Raw genomic sequence first — 19,768 nt, 5'->3', positions numbered from 1 at the left:
CCCCCAGCCTCTCTCCTGGGGGCTGTTCGAGCTCCTCCTGCCTGGCCTCCCTGCTCCTACATCTGCCCCCCAGCTGGGCCACATTTGGGGAGGGCTGTAGCATGTCCTGCCTCTGCTTACAGGTCCTGCAGTGGCTCCCGTCTCCCTCAGAGTGGGCCAAGACGGAGGCCAACAAGCCTGGCATGTCTGCCCCTTTATTCTCTGACCTTGTCTCCTACTCTTTGCCTCTTACTCCCTCCCCTTCTAGAACTTTCCAGGCACCCTCCCCCTTATCTGCTTCCTAACCTTGCATACTTGTCTCCCTGTTGGTCTGAGCACCCTCTTGTCCAACTCCTTCTCTCCTCATGGGTGCTCCTAGCACACCTCGCCCCAGACCCCGTTCTTTCTGCACCCATAGAACTTACCACTTCCTAATAGAGAATATAATCTCTGTATCTGTTGTTCATCTCTCCTGCTGGCAGGTAAGCCCCACAGAGGCAGGGAACTTTGTGTTTTGTTTACTGTTGCTGCACGAACATCTAACGCAATGCCTGGTTCATCCTAGAACCCAGTAAATATTGACCGAATGAAGAAATCCCTTGGATTACTGGTAGGTAACAGGGATTATTTTTCTGAATGTGGAAGCTCAATTCAGAGTTGCCTCATGGAAAACAACCCAAAGCTGCAAGCAGAGGTGGTGGGTGAGACTTGTGTGCAGTTGACTGATTTGGTTTCAGTTCACAGCCAACTTTAATAGAGGGGTCTTCTGTGAGAAAATGAAAGCACTCTGGAACATCTGGCTTTGACTTGTGTCTCAGACCTTATTTTACCAAATACTTGGTTGAGATACATAGATGCACTTGCTTATGTCCATCTGTCCACCATATATAGATACCCATGTGCACAGGTGTACCATATGTGTGTATACTTATGCAAAGGTACATGTTCCTGCAAATATGTGGAGTGGCAGGGATGTACTTCCATGTACAGATCCCTTGGATTCCTAGGGGCATGGGCATGTACACACCCACGATTCAAAAGATTTATATAGGTAGAGCATGTGTGACTGTGTAGGTCACTAGAAGTGTGTAAGAGAGGGCAATTGATCTGGAAAAAAAAGTTTTGAAATTGGAAATAATGCCAGTCTTTTTGTGGTAAATATAATATAAATAGCTATTGTTCATGAATACAAACCAATCAGCCAGTTAACAAATTAATTGACTATTAATGAGATAGTTGTATTTTAAAGTCTTTCCTTTAGAATACTAATGTGTGGTTGCCTTCTACAAAAAAGCCTGATTCTAAAGCCTTTTTCCCACCCCAGGAGCCTGGTCTTGCCTCCTCTGGTAACAGGAGGCCTTTACCAAACATTAGAATTAGAATTAGCATTAGAAATAGCACCCAGAAAATAATGAGATCCACTTGATATATTTGATATATTTTTTCTTCCTTTAGAATGTGAATCAAGGTTCAATTGTGTTTCATTTTGTTTTGGGGCCCCCACCTTACATTCTGTGAGTCCTGTTGGGTATTCTAGCAGTGAACGCAACCTCTTCAAAGTCGGTGGGGGGATTTGGACTATAAAGGCTGTAAGGAGAGGATAGAATTTTTAATTTGCCGAATTGACCATTACAGAAAGAATCAATGATCAGATAGAGGTCCCAAGACTTTTGTAAAGACTGAAACATAAATAAAATCTGTTCTGGGCAGATAAGGGAAACCCTTTTCAGCCCAATGAGCTGATGGTCACATTAAATTAAAGAATTTAATTTCGAGAGAGAGTCAGCTGGGAGCAGGGACAATCGGTAACGCATTCTTTCTTGGTAAGCCGTCCATGCAGGGTTGGTGCTGATGGTGTGGTCTGCAGCAGGGCACAGTCTGGAGTGACACTTTCCGCCTAAATTGGTCTGGGGCTCTGTGTCCAGGTGTCCCCTGGCTGGGGCTGAGCTGCTCTGTGGTAGGAATGGTTCGTGATTTCTGCCTCCACTGAAGCCGTTTGCTGGTCTGTTCTCATTGCTACTAGCTTTCTCTCCGTGCGTCGCTCTCCTGTCCTCACATTTGTGGTTGACACTTTTACCTGCACTCCCGTGTGCATGTTTTCACGTCTTCCTCCTTCCTTCCCCAAGATGTTTTTCAAGCCTTGACTGTGAGCCAGGCACCATCTTGGCACTAGAAGAAGTCAAAGATCTTTGTCCTGGGGCATCTTGCATTTTAGTGGGACAACAAATATTAAGGAAATAATTAATTACACGAGTAAATAGAAAATCATAATTATGATCACCGCACTGTACAATGACTGGAATTGATGACAAAAATTTGATGTGACTTTTGGAGGTGTGTGGGGGTCAACCTTGAAGAAAGGGGGTCAGGCTGAGTCATCAACTAGGCAATGGGAAAACCCTTCCAGACAGAAAGTTGGACCTGTGTGTACAAAGGCCCTGCATCTGAGAGAGCACCTACCGTCAGAAGAGCCATGAGGGCGCAGCTCAGAGAGTAAGCAGGAAAGCAGAGGAGACATGCTAAGGAGTAGGCTGAGTTAGATGTCAGACTTGTAAGAAGGAAGTCATTCCCAAGTCAAGAGCTTCTGGACAAGGCCACAGGCTTTCAGGGGAGTTGGTACATCCGTGTGTCTTGGTGCCTAAGTAACAGTTTATTCAATGAACTCTGTGGGCAATTCTAGCATTTGTGAGCCAGGTGGGAGGGGGGCTGAGTGGCAGAGACCTTTCTGGGGCTCCAGCAGGTGGATCAGATAGGGAAGGCTGCCTGGAAGGTCTTCAAGCCTGAGGCTGAGGGTGAGCAGCTCTTGGGATGACAATACTAATGGGAACTAGAAATAACCCAGGCTGAATCAGGCTTGACCTCCCCAGACCTCTGCATCTTTTTCCCCTCTGAAATCATGGCGCCACTGGGACTTTGTTGCAGGACACTGGTTAGTTCTATTTTTAGTGCAGTAAATTCATGCCCTGAAAAATAAAGTTGTGATGCATAATTCAAGAAGGCAGTGCATCTTAAATTAGAAATCTCACCAAACATTTGTAAATTCAGGTAATTTCTTTCCTATGACCTTGAAGTTACCGGACACCATGTGGGTGACCATCTGAACTTGGATTTTTGAATTGAAGCAGAGCAAAGAGCTTCTAATGGAACAAAGACAATAGAAAGATCATGTTCACAGCGATGGCAAGAGCCAGGAAGATAAACATGGCAAGCAGCACCTTTTCATGTGAGCTCATCTGAAGGCCTGGTTGCCTGGCTCCCTTAGGTTTATGAGGTCATCTGCAGCCCCATTGGGTGTGCATTTATAATCTCCTGTTCCCCTCATGTCAGCACAGAGAAGTGATGAATTATTTTGGCATTCATAGTAATGCCATTAATCAGGAGGCATTCATTGGATATTAATGACTGGACATGGTGGGCAATTATATATGAGCACTACAGTAATTTAGCAATTGATTTTCTAGTATTTGGTGAGTTGAAACTACACTAATGGAAGATTAAGTGATATAATTCTAACTGATTGTGAAAGGGTGATCAAATATACATTGAAAAAGAGATTAAATAAACAAAGAATTGTAATTGCACATTCTGTGTGAGCCAAAAAAATTTCAAAAGAAAATGCAAATTATTCTTCATGTTCTACCAATGAGCTTTCAGGAAATAGCATTAAAAAAGTATCCAATTATGATGCTGTGAGGAAACATTTTTGCTAAATGGAGGTTATTTAATGTCAGAAATAGGCACATGGAGATATTTAAGAGGTCTAATGTCAATTGTTCTTCAAAAAAGGATTTTATAATTAAAATATTTTATACCTTTATGCTCATTAAACTATCAGTCTTTCTTGTATTAGTTGCTTCTTATACTTAAAAAAAAAAACTCTTAAGTTCTATGGGTGTTTTTTCACATTTTTTTTTTTTTTTACAACTTTAAGTAAGGCTTAGTGTAGGCTTTTGAAATAGCCTAGATATGAATTATTCAAAGTGGCAGAGAGTCAAAGCCATTTTCTTCCCATTATGATTGTAAGAGATACTTTGATTTGGATATTATTTTTAAATTCCAGCAATAATTTTAAATAGTAGCTATCATTTAAAAATAATTCCATTTCAAAGGTCCGGTTTGAGAGAGTTGCATAGGGGCCTCTGGAGTGACCTTCTTGCTAGCATGTGGCATGCTTTTTTTGGGGGGACACACTTCCAGAGATTTTTCCTCAGATTTACACAATCCTAAGCTCCCTTTAGGATCCGCAGTAGCCTGAAGTCTCTCTCAATCAGGTTAATTAGGAGGGAATTTTGGGGTGATAAGTTCACAAGGGTGGAAACTCCATGAATTGGATTAGCAGGCTCCCATCCCCTTTTTGCCCCTCCGCAAGGAGATGGCCATTGTGAACCAGGCAGGGTGGGCCCTCACCAGACAGCAGCTTTGACAGTGCCTTGTTCTTCACAGAGAAATGAACTTCTGTTGCTTGAAGGCTAACAGCTGGTGATGGTCTTTCAGGAGAGCACAGGTCTCATTTTTAAATATATACACATGCTTATGTATTTATTGGATTTGTATTATATATTCCAATGTGTGTCCAAATACATATATGTTTATTTTAACATGTGTTTGAGTCTTATAGATTGCTATAATCACAGTCACACGTCACATTGTGATGTTTTGGTAAACAGTGGGCAGCAAATACAGTGGTGGTCCCTGAGGTGGTGATGGAGCCGGAAACTTCCCATCACCTGGTATTTGGGGTGATGCTGTGTAGACAGACCTACTGCACTGCCGTGGTGTCAGGTGTGGCACATGCACACAATGCTTGGTAATGGCAGCAGCTGGCTATGTGATTGGTACGTGTATCATTATTTTAGGGTGAACTTCTACTTATTAAAAACATACTCTTCTGTGGGATGGTCTGCCAAGCTGTGCCGTGGCAGCCTTGTATCTGTGTGTGCAGTGTCTCTGGGTTGCCTGGTTTTCTCTTGTGTTGATCTCACCTTGTGCTGTTGCAGAGCTCATCTAAAATGGGTATTTGTTGCTGCTGCAGCTGCTGGTGGGGCAATGGTGAGGGTGCTTATGTTGATGGCGTTGGGGGTGCCTGCACTTCTTTACCACAGAAGACTTTTCATCAGCCCAAGAAATAGGGGGTGTTATTATCTCTATTTCAGAAAAAAGGAATCCAGGCTCCATGCTCCATTCCCTGTCCAATAGATGGTGAGCCACTATGGCGGTCAGCCCTGCTTTGAAAATGCTAAGGAAGAGCAAGGAGTGGGCATAATGGAGTTAGCATCCTGTGTCTGTGACATGAGATTGTGGTTGAAAGATGATTCTTTCTGCATTGGGTGTCTGACGTGGTGGGATGGCACAGGAGGGAGGGTTCCATATGGTTTCTTTGCTGGCTTGTATTGGTTCTGGTACAGGCTAAGCTGTTGCAATAAAGGTAGCTCGAGTTAAACAAGTTACAGATTAATTTCTCCCTCATGGAACAGTCTGGAAGTGGTGGGTCTAGGACATATAGGTTCCATCTCTGCAGTCAAACTGTCACTTTGGACATCATCAGTAGGAAAGGGGAAGGGCAGGGGACACAAGCTAGGTCCTCCTCCACCATCACTGCCCTGAGTCCTTGAGGAGGAGCTTAATCTCCAGCTGCATGGCTCATTCCCTAGCAGAAACCCTAATCCCGTTCTTAAGGAATGTGGGAGAATGGAGGCCATCAGTCTAGTTGGCAGCTGGCCATCACTCTCACAGTTCTTGGGTCTGACTTAGGACGAGCAATTCAGTCTTGTATAAATGGCCAAAGGAGTGAGGTACGGTGAAGACCTTCCTGAAAAGAAACAGCTCAAATGCAGCCTGTGGGCTGGTGACCCTCTGCGTGGGAACAGGGCTTTCCTTGGGAGATGTGTGGAACGCCAGTCTCAGACTCTCCATCTACATTTTTTTGTTAATTTTTAAGCCTATCTTTTGATATTGAATCTTCAGAGTTTTCTCTGCAGTACGAATAGACAGCCAGCTGTGGAGAGGCTGACAATTTGCTACCAAGGAAGGTATTGTTAAGATCACAGTATTTGACAGCAACATTTGTTGAGAATAACTCAATCTATCTTTGAGTGATAGCGAGTCAATTGAATTTTTTTTCTAGAAATTCTTTACATTATCCTTAAACTCTTATTCTTTAAAGCAAATAATATTACTTGATTTTAATTTCCATAGTCATTGGCTAAATGTAATCTACCTGATGATTTAAATGACTGACAAAGGTAAAAATGTTTGCTGTTATGTGCCACTCTGTCTCCTAATTCAGAAAGCATTTTTGGCTATACCTTACTCAAGAGATCCCATATGGGAAAAATTGCCAAAAAAGCAATTTACTCCCTTTAAGCTTCAAAGCTTGCAAGTAAGCAAGCAGCCACTACTATCATCCTCATCTTTTAGATGGAAAAAACAAACAAACAAACAAAAACAACCTTGGTTTCTTAAAGGCAAGAAGATCCTCACAAGGTCCTGGGTGGTGGTGGGGCCATGCTGGTTCTCCAGTGAACAAGGTTTACTTGTATCTGTGCATAGTGTCTTGGCATCTTCACCTCCTGGTCTGGACAGTGCTCTGCATAATTGTGGTCAGAGGGCAGCTGAGTTCCTGTGGCTGAGGGGAGCCAGTAAGCCTCGTTTTATTAGCATGCTGCCTGATGCTTGGTCTTAGCTCAAATTTGCTACAGGACTCTTTTGCCCCTGATATGACATTGTCAAAACACAATTTATTTCTCAGGGTTTGCTTCCCAGGCCCCAAGTATTGGGTCCTAAATCCAGGGGTGTTCTGCCCGGCTTATCAGGCTTTGTGCTAACCCTCACCCTACCTTCTTGAGGAATTGGCTCAGGTGCGCTGGTTCACCCTGCTTCTGTGGAACAAGAAGTGGGGGTCATGGTGTTTGCCTTCTGGAAGCCCAGGTTAAAGCAAAAGCCCTGGTCTTCAGCTGGAGCTGAAATCTGTAATATTTGAAAGCCTTCTGGCCTATCTGGTGCCAGTCATGGGACTTCCCTGGACTGCAAGCCATTTTTATAGGTAATAGGTCTATGTCTTAATAGGAAAACTTGGCCTGGTCTGTTTCCAGAGCCCACTGCTCAAGAATTTAGGGTTGGAATTTTTATTTTCCATGTATGCTTTCCCTTTAACAGGAAAGAAAATGGTCATTAGCCAAACGACTGAAGTGAGATGTGCAAATCCCATTTGCTATTAATCCCAATGAGGTGTTAACTACAAAGTCCATTTAAGACTCTTTAGCATTAATATTAAAGAAGATAAGCAGTAGAATAAGCAGCTAATGGCCTGCAGCCAGTCCTGTGTGCTTTAATTGATGCTTGACCACTGGATTCCAAAGACGATGACTGGACCCTCTTCCACTGGCTTCTCATTTGCACAGAGGGAGGTGGGTTTGGCAAAGTCACTGTTTTAAAAGGATTGTAATGATTGCGGAACATTTTGTTACTGTGTTAATGAACACCCCTTGGAGTTGCGGGTAAGAGCAGATCATGCATATTTGTGTGGATGAGTAGGAAAGTAGGGGAGGGGAAATGGGGAGAGAGAAGGAAGCCCAAGTTTTTATTTGTCGCCATAACTAGCTACTTGAAGGTGTTAACAGATCCCTGGGTAATCTTTGCAGAAAGTTTTCTCTCATTACAGTTTTAAAAGTCCTTAGGGAAATCACTCAGTTTTGTTGCAAATGGAAACGTGTCTCTCCAGTCCCTCCCACCCTCCCTTTTCTCTTTCTTTCCCACCTTCTAAATGCTGAGTTGAACTCTGTAGAGTCCTTGAGACAATTTTCTTTTTTATGGAGCAAGTCCCCCTCTTTAGTGCTAATGTTATCAAAGTTCTAACATGTAGTTTATGTGTCTATCTATCTATCTACCTATCTATTTTTTTTCTTTTCTTTGTAAGGTAAAAATGTTGTCTTTTCTTACCAACTCCATTATGGAAAAATCACATGGCTGTTTGTTTTAGTTCATTTCTCTAGTATGGTGATGGTCTGATATCTGTGGGAAACTGAGTTTAAATTGTGAATATTGGGCTTTAGACTAAAGTTTGGTTCTGGGCCCGGTTCTTTCTTTCCTCCTTTCCTATGTGCACTTTTCCTGTTCCAGTTATTTTAATCCCACCCATATTCAGATGAACATGTTTCTAATTACCAGGGCCCTGTGCCCAGCTACCACTCCGACTGCTCCATTTGAGGGTCTCACAGCCATTTCAAATGTCAGATGTTCACAGTGGAAATCTTGATCCGCTTGCCCTCTGCAACTATCCCCGAGGTTGTTTAAATGATATAGGATTCCTTACTTTCCCTCATATCTACATCTAGACTACATGAAAATCTTGCATCTTCCTCTGAAGTGAGATCTTTGAAAGAACACAAGTCATGAGTTATTCCCTGCCTCAAACTCCTCAGTGGATTCCCATTGTGCTTGCCATGGAATGAGCTCTGCTGAGCTTCACGAGGCCCCTGTGATCTGGCTCCATCTGCTTCTCTAACCTCGTCCAGGGTGCTGGTCTTTGGGGTCCATCTGACCCACTGACCCACTCGGGTTTCTTCACTGACCCTAAATGCTTTTTCCCATGGGAGCGCCACAAACATCTGCTCAATTTTGCATGAATGAATGCAAATCTCCCTCCACCCTATGCTGCTGTCCCCTCCACCAGGCCACTGTCCCTGCCCTCACCCAGGACACAGGGCTAGTCTATTCATGGCATGCAGGCTCTGTCCATTTAGAGTGACTTGGTCTTTCAGTCTCATAATCAGGATCACACCCTTCGGACTCTATATGATTATGACTTAGTTTATTCATGATAGTGTTCAAAGGACTCAATGTCAAATTTTGTAACAAAAGGTATGAATGAGTTCCTGGTATTTTTGACAGAAAGCCTATGTTTTTTTCTTTCTCCATTTTTACTTTACTTGTTCTCCTGATTAGCATTTCCCCCTCTTTCATCTCACTCAGTATGGATCTGAGGACTTGATTTCCTTTTACTTTTTCTCTACCCAGTTCTTCTCCTCCCTCCTTCCTTCTTTCTTTTATAAAATCTTCTCTTTCTCTTTCTTGCTTTTAATTTAAACTGGGCTTTAGTTGAAGTGACTTCATCATTGCCCATGCAGCACCAGTTCTTTAGTCATTGAAAAGACGCAGAAAATGCAGGTGTTGGCAGATCCTGTTCTGAAGCAGCTCTGGAATCCACAGCATCGTCCTGGCCCCTTGGTGCCCGTGTTTCTCTGGCTGTGGGCCTTCAACTCTGAATGTGATGTCAAGCCTTTCTGTTCAGGACTCGTGCAACATACCTCGATTTCATACCATTAAGGGGGGAAAACACAGTGCCCCATGTTTCTTATAAGTGTGTTAGAAGTGTCCATTGGTTTTGGGAGGGATGTCAAAGAAATCACACTGGCTTTTCAACAATGCTGGAACCATCACTTATAAAGCCCCTAGAACTCCCTTCTTTTGAATGAATTCTATTTTATGTCAGATTCTTCCTGCTGCCCTTCAAAGGGGCACAGTTCCCACTCTTGGCACGTGGAATTTCCTTAGGGCACTTTGCTCTGACCTGCAGCTGTTGGATGAAAGTGAAATTTGACCGTGTTCCTTTTCCTTATGAAGAAACCCCACATTTCCCCCTAGATGCCATCAAAGGCAGATGAAATGATCACTGAAATTAACACTTAGCTGGGAGGGGCCCCCAGACATTGCCCTCATCATGTGAAAAATACCTTGCTGAAAATAATGGGCTTGTCCTACTGCCTCAGTTTCGAGGCTTTAAGGAACAATTGGGAATTACCTGGTGATGGTGACATGATGCTGCAAAGTAGTTTGAGAAGAATATGGATTTTTTTTTTAGAAAACAGGAATTGCAAAGCTTTATTTAACCTATTTTGTCCCATCATCCCAGATATGGAACCCCTATAAAAACTTAAATTGAGCAATAAATATACCACTTATGGAAACTTTGAAATAATTATGAAGTTTGCAGAATCAAAAATTTGGGGGATTTCATGGGTTAAAGAATTGCCCTCATCATAAATTTAAAACCTGAAGAAGCTTCTTCCTTCCTTCATCCCACCAAAAGAGTTCATAAATAAGGATGGCAAGGAAAGTCCTTTATTCAAGAAGATGGTTTTTTAATAGGTGAAAGATGATGTCCATGGGCATCAGTCCAACCTCCAACAGGCAGCTTGATCCTCAGGCAGCCAGAGTGTGGGGCTGGTAGCTCACCTTACCTTCTAGAATGCATTACGTGGTCCCTATATTTAATCAGGAGAGATGAAATTTCATGAATTGTTTAATAGGGAATTTTAAGACCCAAACACTCAGGGTTTTATTAAATAAATACAGTTAACATAGACATCTTTTTCAGAGTTGTATCCAAGAACTTCAGACACTTACATGAGCTGGAGAATATAAACATTGTCTAAATACCAGAGTCACTGGATTTCAAACATGGAAAGGATAAGATGTACTTTCAGAGGCTCATATGGATACTTCTGGTTCAAGGTGGTTGTTGCCTTAATAATAGTCGTACTTACATGACTTAGGTCAGGTTTTCTACCAGACTCATGGTTCTTAACTGAAAGCAGACATCAGAATTACTTAGGGAATATTTTTCCAAAACGTGACTGCCCGGGACGCTTCCTACACCCCTGATTCTGAGTCATGAGGGCTGGAATCTGGGAACATGTGCTTCAAAAAAGCCCCTGCAAATTTTTGAAGGCACTAGTTTCACCACACTATTTAAAAACACTACTTTTGACTGAAGTTGGAGTGGCTGAAACCCTTAGTGGTCATGACTCATCTTTGTGTCTGCTGTGGTGCCTCATGTATAGAAGGGAGCTCAGTAAAAGTTTATTAAGGAAATGAAACAAATTACCTAGAAAACTACACCTTGTATATTTTAAACTATGCACTCGTTTGAATTATTGCCAATTATTACCAGCTTAAGTAAATTGAATAGTTGAATAGAATTTTTAAAATTATCACCTTTGGAAGGAAGACTTTTTTACATGATGATAGGGCACAATGTGGTCTAAATGCTTAGTGAATAGATGATATAAATTTTTAAGATAATTTAATGTGAAGCCAGATAACAATGCAAAGTTATGAAAAACACTTTAATAATCTCTGATATCTGTTTTTATCTCTATTATTTTATGTGTAAAAATGTCATTTGGAGTAGGATCCTTGGTAGCATCCTGACCTTCTACCAGGCTCCATTTCTCTACTATCTTTAGCTGGGAAACTGGAATGTGTGCATTCAAATGACTGCTGTTCTTCAAAGTGGACATATTGGGTGATAGACATTCTGGAAACTTCTCTTTGGCAGCTGTCTTGCATGTACCTGTGTCTCAACTTCCTGCTCCCTGTGTAAGACTTGTCCTTTGCCATTGAGGAAGCTTCAGTGTAGGTGGCACAATAAGAAACCACCAAGATGGAAGGTACTGAGGGACTGGTATGTGACATCATAGTCCTGAGCATGGATGGACACGGGATGGCTCAGAGTGAGCATCAACACTGAGGAAAACTCAGGAATAAGGTGTGCTCTGAGCTGGATCTCAGTGGCTATGAGATTGGGGAAGGAGTATCCCAGGCAGCAGAGGAATCGTGAGATGGTTACCGAGTTGGGTGAGTGTTTGTACACGGTGCAGACGTTATAAGGGAAATAGAAAGCTCTCAGAAGAGGACCTTTTGTGTAGACTTCCATTTCCTTCCTTCCCAAAGCCAGTTTACAATACAGGTTTCAACAGGAGATCCCAGGAAGAAAGCTCCTGCTCCTCAGGACACTGGGCGTAGGGGACCATATTGTCCCTCTGCCTCGGACAGTCTTACTGCTTTTACTTTATGCTTGTGTAATTATAAAGCACACTCCTTATAGTTTGGGAAAGAGTCCCAGTTTGGCAAAGAATGCCATAGCCACCTCCACATTTAGGGTTATTATCCCTATTTAATGTGTGAGAAAATGTGGGCTCAGAGGGGCATGACTTGTTTAAAATCTTTCCCAAATCCTTTTTAACATGTCGTCTTAAGCACCTTTTGTGGGGAAAGCAGAAGCCTCCCTCTTAGATAATCAAGGTGTTACTAATCCCGTTGTTCCCGTAAGTTCAAGGCTAGTTAAAGGCACAGCTGTATCTTCTTCCTTCAGCCCAAGGAGAGTCAGGGTAAATGTCTTGTCCCAAAGCCCCAGTGATGGGAGTTGAGGGGTCCTGGGGACCCAAGATAAGCCTAAAAATAGAGTTGTTTGTCTTGGGTAATTTTCTATTTTCTCAGCTAGCACATGGTTCATAGGAGACATTAGAATACATACCGTACAGATTGAAGCAGGGAGGAAGCTGGTGGCCTTTCACAGGTGGTTTTCCTGGAGGACCTGGGCTGCCTAGGAACCCACCTGCACGGGGCTGACAGCCAGTGTGGACAGGTGGACAGGTCAGGTCCTCATTGAGCTCCTTGGGCTTCTCCTTGGCGGGCTCCCTTCACCAGGGTTTAGTCTTCTGGTTTGTTCCATTTGGGGCTTTATCCCTATCCTCTGGTCTCCTGTCTACTGCTCCCTTATGTCCCTCTGCTTGGTGCCCATGAGATGACGTCTTTGCTGGGCCTTCTTTTCTCCATCAATGGTCTCTCAGTCTGTCTTTGGGAAGGGGAAACTCGTCTTCCTGACTCTGTATGGCATCTGAGGAATTGGCTTCGCTTAGAGAAGGCCTGACTGAATGCTCAGGAAACAAGGAGGTGGAACCCAGAGACTAACTTCCCATAGCTGCAGGGAGCAGTTCTGGGAACTAGAGGACTTCTTCCCCATTCCTGCTGACCCACTGGTGCTGAAGGGATCTCTAGGAACCCACACAGCAAAATCCCAAACCAAAGACCCCAGAGAGCATGGGTTCCCTTCATCCCTCAATTCAAGGGATTTCTTCACATTTAAAATATGAAAAGTGAACCCTAATGTGTCATGCACTACTGAATAAATCTATGATAATAACCTTTGGGAATGTACAGCACCCAAGGATTTCTAAGCTGAGGACATTGGAACTAATTGGAAAGTTGTTAATTTCTTGTTAACAGAAGCAGCATGTTCTGAAGTGACCACCAGTTAATGAGATGATGCTACTTGCATGCAAACAAGGCGACTTAACATGGGTCTTATTTCTTATTCAGTTTGTTATCATTATTTTAATGCAATGTACTTAATGAACAAATGAGATTCCTCACATAAGGACCTTGATGCAGTGAGGGGAAAAGAGCTCAAAAAGGACAGAGAAGGTAACCACAAAATCATCTGGGGACTGTGTATCCTAGGTGTTGGGATACTATTTTTCTAGCCCATCAAATCCTGTTTGCAGTTGGGATGCCTAATTATAATAAATAATATTAAAAAATTTAGTTAAATAATATTTTAGATATACATGAAACTATAGAAATGGATACAGGGCTACTTTATACACAAGATTTAATATACATTTTGTGTGTTTTCTTTATATATTATTAATAGAGAAATAGTATCTATACAGTCAGAGGTGCCCTCCTCTCCCACCCTGTTTCCTTCTCTCCTTCTTTTGATGTTGGTTTGTTTCTTTCCGTACATCTTATATACTTTTACTGTGTATGTATGTTATGTTGACATAGCAGTAAGCACTTATCACTGCTATGTAGGTTTTAATATTTACGTAAATACAAATAATGTTTCAAAAAGCAAGTGGCAAAAGAATTCCTTGTATATTTTGGCAGTTAATCATTTGCTGGCTTTATGCATTGTAAATTTTATTTCTAAGCCGGTGTCTAGTCTACCACATTTATTTATGGCTATTTATATACAATTTAAATTCACAGAAAGCTAAATTAATTGATTTATTTTTATGGGTTATTATTTTGTATCTTATTTAAGGAATATCCTACCCCAAGATCAGTGAAATAGCTTTCTATGTTTTCCACTTGGAGTTTTAATTTTTTTTGCTTCATGTTTAGCTCTTTAAGCTAGATTTATTTTTAATGTGTGGTGTGAGGTAGGGATTCAAATGCAGTTTTTTTTTAACCTGGTAATGGAATTCATTTCAGTTGGCCCAAAAATTATTTTCTCTCCTGTTTTCCCCACTTATTTTTGATGCCATCTTGGTACTAAAAATCTTTTGGCATAAAAATACCTATGGGCATAGCTTCATAGTATTGAGGCTCTTGGAGTTGATCTTATTCTTGAACATCATTGATTATGGGGTATTGAGTATCTTGTCAAATTCATGGGTTTTATTTTGTTTTGAAGTAAAAAATCAGATATAAATGAATATTCTAATTAGGAAAAGATTTTTGCTTACTGAAATAATTTAATCATTGATGCAATAAATACAGCATTTATATCTCCATTCCAGTTACAGAGTATATTTCTTTGTCAACTTATTACATATATATTGCTACCTACTACATATGAATGGATGCATTATTCAGTGGTAAATATGCCATATCAATGACATTGCAGTCAGTATCCCACTTTGAGTAGCCCTGTTTTATTAGATGGCCCAAATCATGTATTTTATTGGATGCATAAAATTGATAGTGAGGTCAGATTGGTGGTCAAGTTAAATATTGCATGAATAAGCCCAGTATAGAATGTGTACCTGCATTGCACGCCTACCTGGGAGGGGACTGAGTGCTGCTCAGGCAGACTGATACAGGGTGGGGCCTTTGGGGATTTCCCACATTTGTGACCATTCAATGTGACAGAAGGAAGGGGTGGGTTGCTCCCTGGCAAAAGACCCGGTTCAAAAGTAGAGAAAAAATTCTAAGATGGAGCACAGAGTTGGGATTGAGAGACAAAGGGCAGGAGCAGAGCAAGGGTGTCAGATGATGGCTGAGCCACCCCTGCTCCTTTCCCTTGGCCCAAGTGGTCACCCACGATCTGCGGCCTGAATGGACAGTGGCCATGTGCTTTATTCCTTTGCTTGAATGTGTTTTATTCACCAGACTTGAATGCTGCTTAAACTAAATTCATAGTCTTACAGATAAACCATGGGTAAAGCTTTATGTTTCCTATTATCCCATTTTCTTTTAGGTTTTGTGAATGATTCTGTTACTAAATCTATTGTGGCTCTGCGCTTAACTCTGGTGGTGAAGACCAGCACCTGTGTGCCGGGAGACAGCCAGGCAAATGACTTGGAGTGTTCAGGAAAAGGAAAATGTACCACGAAGCCATCAGAGGTAAGGGGACAGCCGGTAGCTTGTAAATCTATGTTGACATAGAGGGTGGTGGGTAAAGCAACCCGAGAGGAAAGACCAAGAGCATTCACTGAAGGAGCCTTCTGTATTTCTGGCTCCAACTATGTATTAGTATGCAACATACAGATGAATAAATCTCCATGTGATTTACAAAGCAGTTGCAGGACATTTGTGCAATAGTAGATCTTGCTTTGATCCGAAGGAGAGATCATATCTGTTAGTAGAATCAAGATAAATGGAAGAAAGAAAAGGTAAGCACAGTATTTATTTTTCAGCGGTTGGAACTGTTGCCTGCCAGTGTGACAGTGTCCTTGCTGGCCTTCACATTTTCCTGGTGATGATAACAGAGTTACAGAAGCAAAAGGCCAGTAGGAAAAGGAATGAGAAGAAGTGGGGTGGGAAGCCGTCCCACCGTTCTTGGTCTTTGTGGGACCAGCATCATCATGGATGCTCCGGGCTCTGTTCCTCATGGTCTTTACTAGCAGTGGTCACATGGGGCACAGGGCAAGGCTCTGAGCAGAGCTTCCTCTCCTGCCTCCTGGTTCTTGGTTGTCGACAGCAGTTCAGGAGTCAGACAACAGGGGAGCACAATAGCCCTGGGGGCCAGTCCCCATCAGGATGACGATCCCTTACGACACTTCAGGTACCTGGACACCCGGCTCCACCAGAAGCTCCCTGATGAGGGAGATGATGCTCTTCGTGAGAGGCCTGTCCCCGGGGCCGTCTTCTCCTCTGGCCCTTATTACTGCTGTCTCGGCGTCTTTTCCTCTCTCTAGCTGTGCTCCTACTTATGCTGAAGCTAATGTTAAGTGAAAGGGAGTCCCCAGACCCAGAAAGAGCATGATTGGGTTTAGGTTGGCTTTAAGGGCAGCCCGGTGAGGGTTCTTGGGTGTCACCTCCTGTGGTGATGTGGACACACTGGGTAACAGTGTGTGGTGTTCAAGTGCTGAAGGAATGGGGCTACCGCTGGAGGAAGATTTCACATGCTGCCCTTGCCATCTTGGAAAACCCGTGATTTTCCTGTCTTAGGTGTGATATTGCAGCTGCTTAAATAGACTATCCTCCTTAAGATATTTCCTGGAAAAGGCAGAATGTGGTCAGGAACCCAAGAGAGTTGTGGAAATGATCGTTTTTGCTAAATCTTTGAAAATGAACACAGATGTAAACGAAAAGGCGAAGCTATATCCCTGTTTTGGGGAGGGAGGGGAGACTGGTGGTGGTGCCAGGGGGTGACGCACAAGAGGGGCTTTTACCAAGCCAAGCCCGTCCTTTGGACCCTGTGGGCTTCCGTCTCTGCCAGTTTGGACCAGTCTGCTCTCTTTCCTGAAGAGAAGCCTCATTTATCAATGCATTTTATGGGGAAAAAAAAGTAAAGGGTATTGAGTGTTCTATGCCAGAGAAAGCTGGGCAGGGGGACGCAACTGGGGAAGGGCTGTGGGAGCCGCGAGCACCTAGTCACTCAGGAGGTGCAGGAGGGCAGGAGTGGGGCCCAAGGAGAGCCAACTGAGCAGGTGGAAGAGCGCCAGGCCTCCCAAGGTGGCAAGAAGGAGGCTCCCAGGCTCCCCAGGGGCACCCTTGCTGGTTCCTGAGAACCCTTTCCAGGACTGATCACCTCTGAATAAGACGACACGAGCAAACGTGTCTCAGAGGAGGAACAGAGGGCGTTCTTGGGAACTTCTGAATGACAGAGTGGTCGGGTTCCTGTGAGCTTTCTTTCCCAGTGGCTGGTCCTGCCATGCACACTTTTAATCTACAAGGCAGTCACCATGTCCTCTTGACTCATGGATACTGTGGTCATTGACCAGATCGGGGCAGTCCTCTGTGGGAAAGTCCTAGCCAGGAGGCCCTGCCTAGAACTGGCTTGGAACTGACTCCTTGAGAAGGCAATGGAGGTGTTTAACACCTGGCAGGAAACTTGCCAAACCCAGCTGAGCATGAAGCCATGACTCATATATCCACGCTAATTTTAGCAGATCATTTCATAGGAAGCGCATCTTCAACAGGGGCACCTGCTTCTCTCAAGAGCTTCGGGCACCTGTGAGATAGTGCTTCCTTCTGCACCCCATGCTGGTTGTCTGTAGGGTGGAGTCTCTGCTGCTGCTGATTCTGCATTTAGCTTCAGTGAATAGAGGGAAAGAGTGGCCGGCAATCTTATCTGAACCATTGCATTTACCCCTGGGTGACTCTCAGCAAGCCAACAGGCTGGGGTCACCGGGTCCCTTGCCAGACCCACGTCCTGGGGCACAGAGTTCCCTCAGAAGCATCCTTGAGCTGTCTGCTGCAGGGGCGGGGTGGGGGGCGGCGGTGAAAAGGCTGCTCATCCTCTCTGTCTACTTGAGGCCTCTGGATTGTCATCAGGGCAGTTACAGCGACTTAGGAGCAGTTTTCTGGCAATAAAAGACCATCATCGTCATGTTTCTTTTTACAGTTTTCTAAAATTGGAAGTTATAAAGTCCCACCTTCCCCTGAAGGCAAGAACCCACTCCATAGCACAAAACAAATAGGACTGTATTTGGCGATATAATGTTATTGTTTCTAATCATTTTTATATCTTTTTATTAGATCATCTATCAAAATAAAAGCCATTCTGTTATTTCCACACCACTCTCGTCTGGTAATGGAACTCATTTCTTTCCTGTCAGCTGCACTTTGGTGAGGGGATGTCTCACAGTGGCGGGTTGATGGGTGGCTTGTGATAAAGCTGAAGCTTGCTTTTCTTAGGCACTGCACTGTTCTGGAAAGGTCTTTTTAAAGTGTTTACTGTTACACAGGCAGGGGTGCTTTAGTTCTTGAAAACTGCTTCGGTTACAAGGGTTGATTGTTAGGAAGATAACTTGACTGTGGGCCAGCTGTGGCCTAGTTGATGATTGATCTCTTAATTATCTTATAGGTCAAGTGTCAGAGAATCTGCATGGGGCTCTTTGCTGGTGGCATTCAGCCTTCTTAGATCCCAAATTAGATTCCATTGACCTTATCTCTCAAGGTCAAAAGGTTTGCATCCATCTGGATTTTCCAGAGAAACAGAACTAATAGGATAGGTATAGGAATTGGCTGATGTAATTGTGGAGTCTTGGCAAGTCCAGAATCTGATGGGATAAGCTGGCAGATTGACTCTCAGGGAGAATTGCTGGACTTCAGATTTGGAGTTCAAAGGGCACCTGCCATAGGTCCAGGGAAGAGCCAGTGTTGCAGATGAGATCCAAGCATTGGGCTGGGGATGTGGCTCAAGCGGTAGCGCGCTCGCCTGGCATGCGTATGGCCCGGGTTCGATCCTCAGCACCACATACAAACAAAGATGTTGTGTCCGCTAAAAAATAAATATTAAAAAATTCTCTCTCTCTCCTCTCTCTCTCTCCCTCTCTCTTTAAAAAAAAAAGAAAAAAAGAAATCTAAGCATTATTTGCTGGCAGAATCCCCTCTTTGTTTGAGAGGGCAACTTCTCTGAGGTTGCCATTTAGGTCTTCAACTAAGGGCCACCCACATTATAGAGGGAAATTGTTTTCCTCAAAATCTGCTGATATAATTGTAGATCTCATTAAAAAAATAAATCTCCTAGGGGCTGGGGTTATGGCTCAGTGGTAGAGCGCTCACCTAGCACGTGCAAGGCCTTGGATTCAATCCTCAGCACCACATAAAAATAAATAAATGAAATAAAAGTATTGAGTTTGACTACAACTAAAAAATAAATATTTTAAAAATGATCTCCTAGAGAACATCCAGAATAATGTTGGAGCAAATATCTGGGCACTGTGGTCCAGCAGAGCTCATATGCATAACTCACCTCTCCAAGATTCTCTCAGTTCTTCTTGTCCTCTGTTGCCCTCTTTCCACTCGATTGATTCCCAGTACCCAAGGTTAAGGGAATTTTTAAAATTTTTGTTTTCTAAGAATAGCCCTTTGAGAAATGTCATCTTCCGGGCCCCTCACTCCAGTTCTCATGGCTTTTGCTGGGCAGCAGGTGATTCCGATTCCAAAGTCCATCATGGACAACGACCCTGGAAACCAAGGCTGTGGGCATCCCCATCATTGCCCACTTCTTGCTGACTTTCTAAAGCACTTACACAGCAGCTTTCTACTCACAGATGGTATTTTTAGTGCCCCTGCCGTAATCCCTGCACCCCTCTGACACCCTGGAGATCTCTGTAGTTTTGCTCATACTGTTCCTCATCTAGAAGGTTAGCCTCCTTCCTGCGCTCTTTCCCTGCATCTCTGCCCCTGCCTCCCTGCCCCTCTGCCCTCCCAACTCCCCAGTGGTATTTCAGGTTCAGCTCAAAATCTGTCTGCTTCAGAGCAAAGTAGCTCCCTCAAAACCAGTAGCAACCTCCTTTCCTATGAGACACATGGATTTCAATTTATGTTGTTATTTCTTTGTGTCCATTATTATTTGCATTCACTTTATCACAGAGTTCTTGAGCCGCCTGCCTTATGTCTGCTACTTCCCTAGGCTTGGGGAATACAAGTTTGGTCCAGGAAGCCATGACTTCCAGAAACAGCTAGAAGGCCTCGGGGGGCAGCGTGCTGGAGGAGTAACCTATAGTTTAGAGCAGTGTGATGTGTTGCTTTGGGAGCCCAGAGGAAG

General features: G+C 43.4%; 1 protein-coding gene across 1 annotated transcript in view; it reads left to right on the top strand.

Annotated features, from left to right (window-relative positions):
* Dner (delta/notch like EGF repeat containing) overlaps window positions 1–19,768 on the top strand; it is a 294,692-nt gene that overhangs the window by 134,152 nt on the left and 140,772 nt on the right. The window contains 1 exon segment of the mRNA XM_015481018.2: window positions 15,026–15,171. Within this exon segment, the coding sequence (XP_015336504.2) occupies window positions 15,026–15,171 (146 nt within the window).

The sequence above is a fragment of the Marmota marmota genome, unplaced genomic scaffold, assembly GCF_001458135.2.
Source record: "Marmota marmota marmota unplaced genomic scaffold, marMar, whole genome shotgun sequence".
In the NCBI taxonomy this organism is placed as follows: domain Eukaryota; kingdom Metazoa; phylum Chordata; class Mammalia; order Rodentia; family Sciuridae; genus Marmota; species Marmota marmota.
Note: the sequence above shows the minus strand (reverse complement) of the source record. Positions and strands in the feature narration are given on the sequence as shown.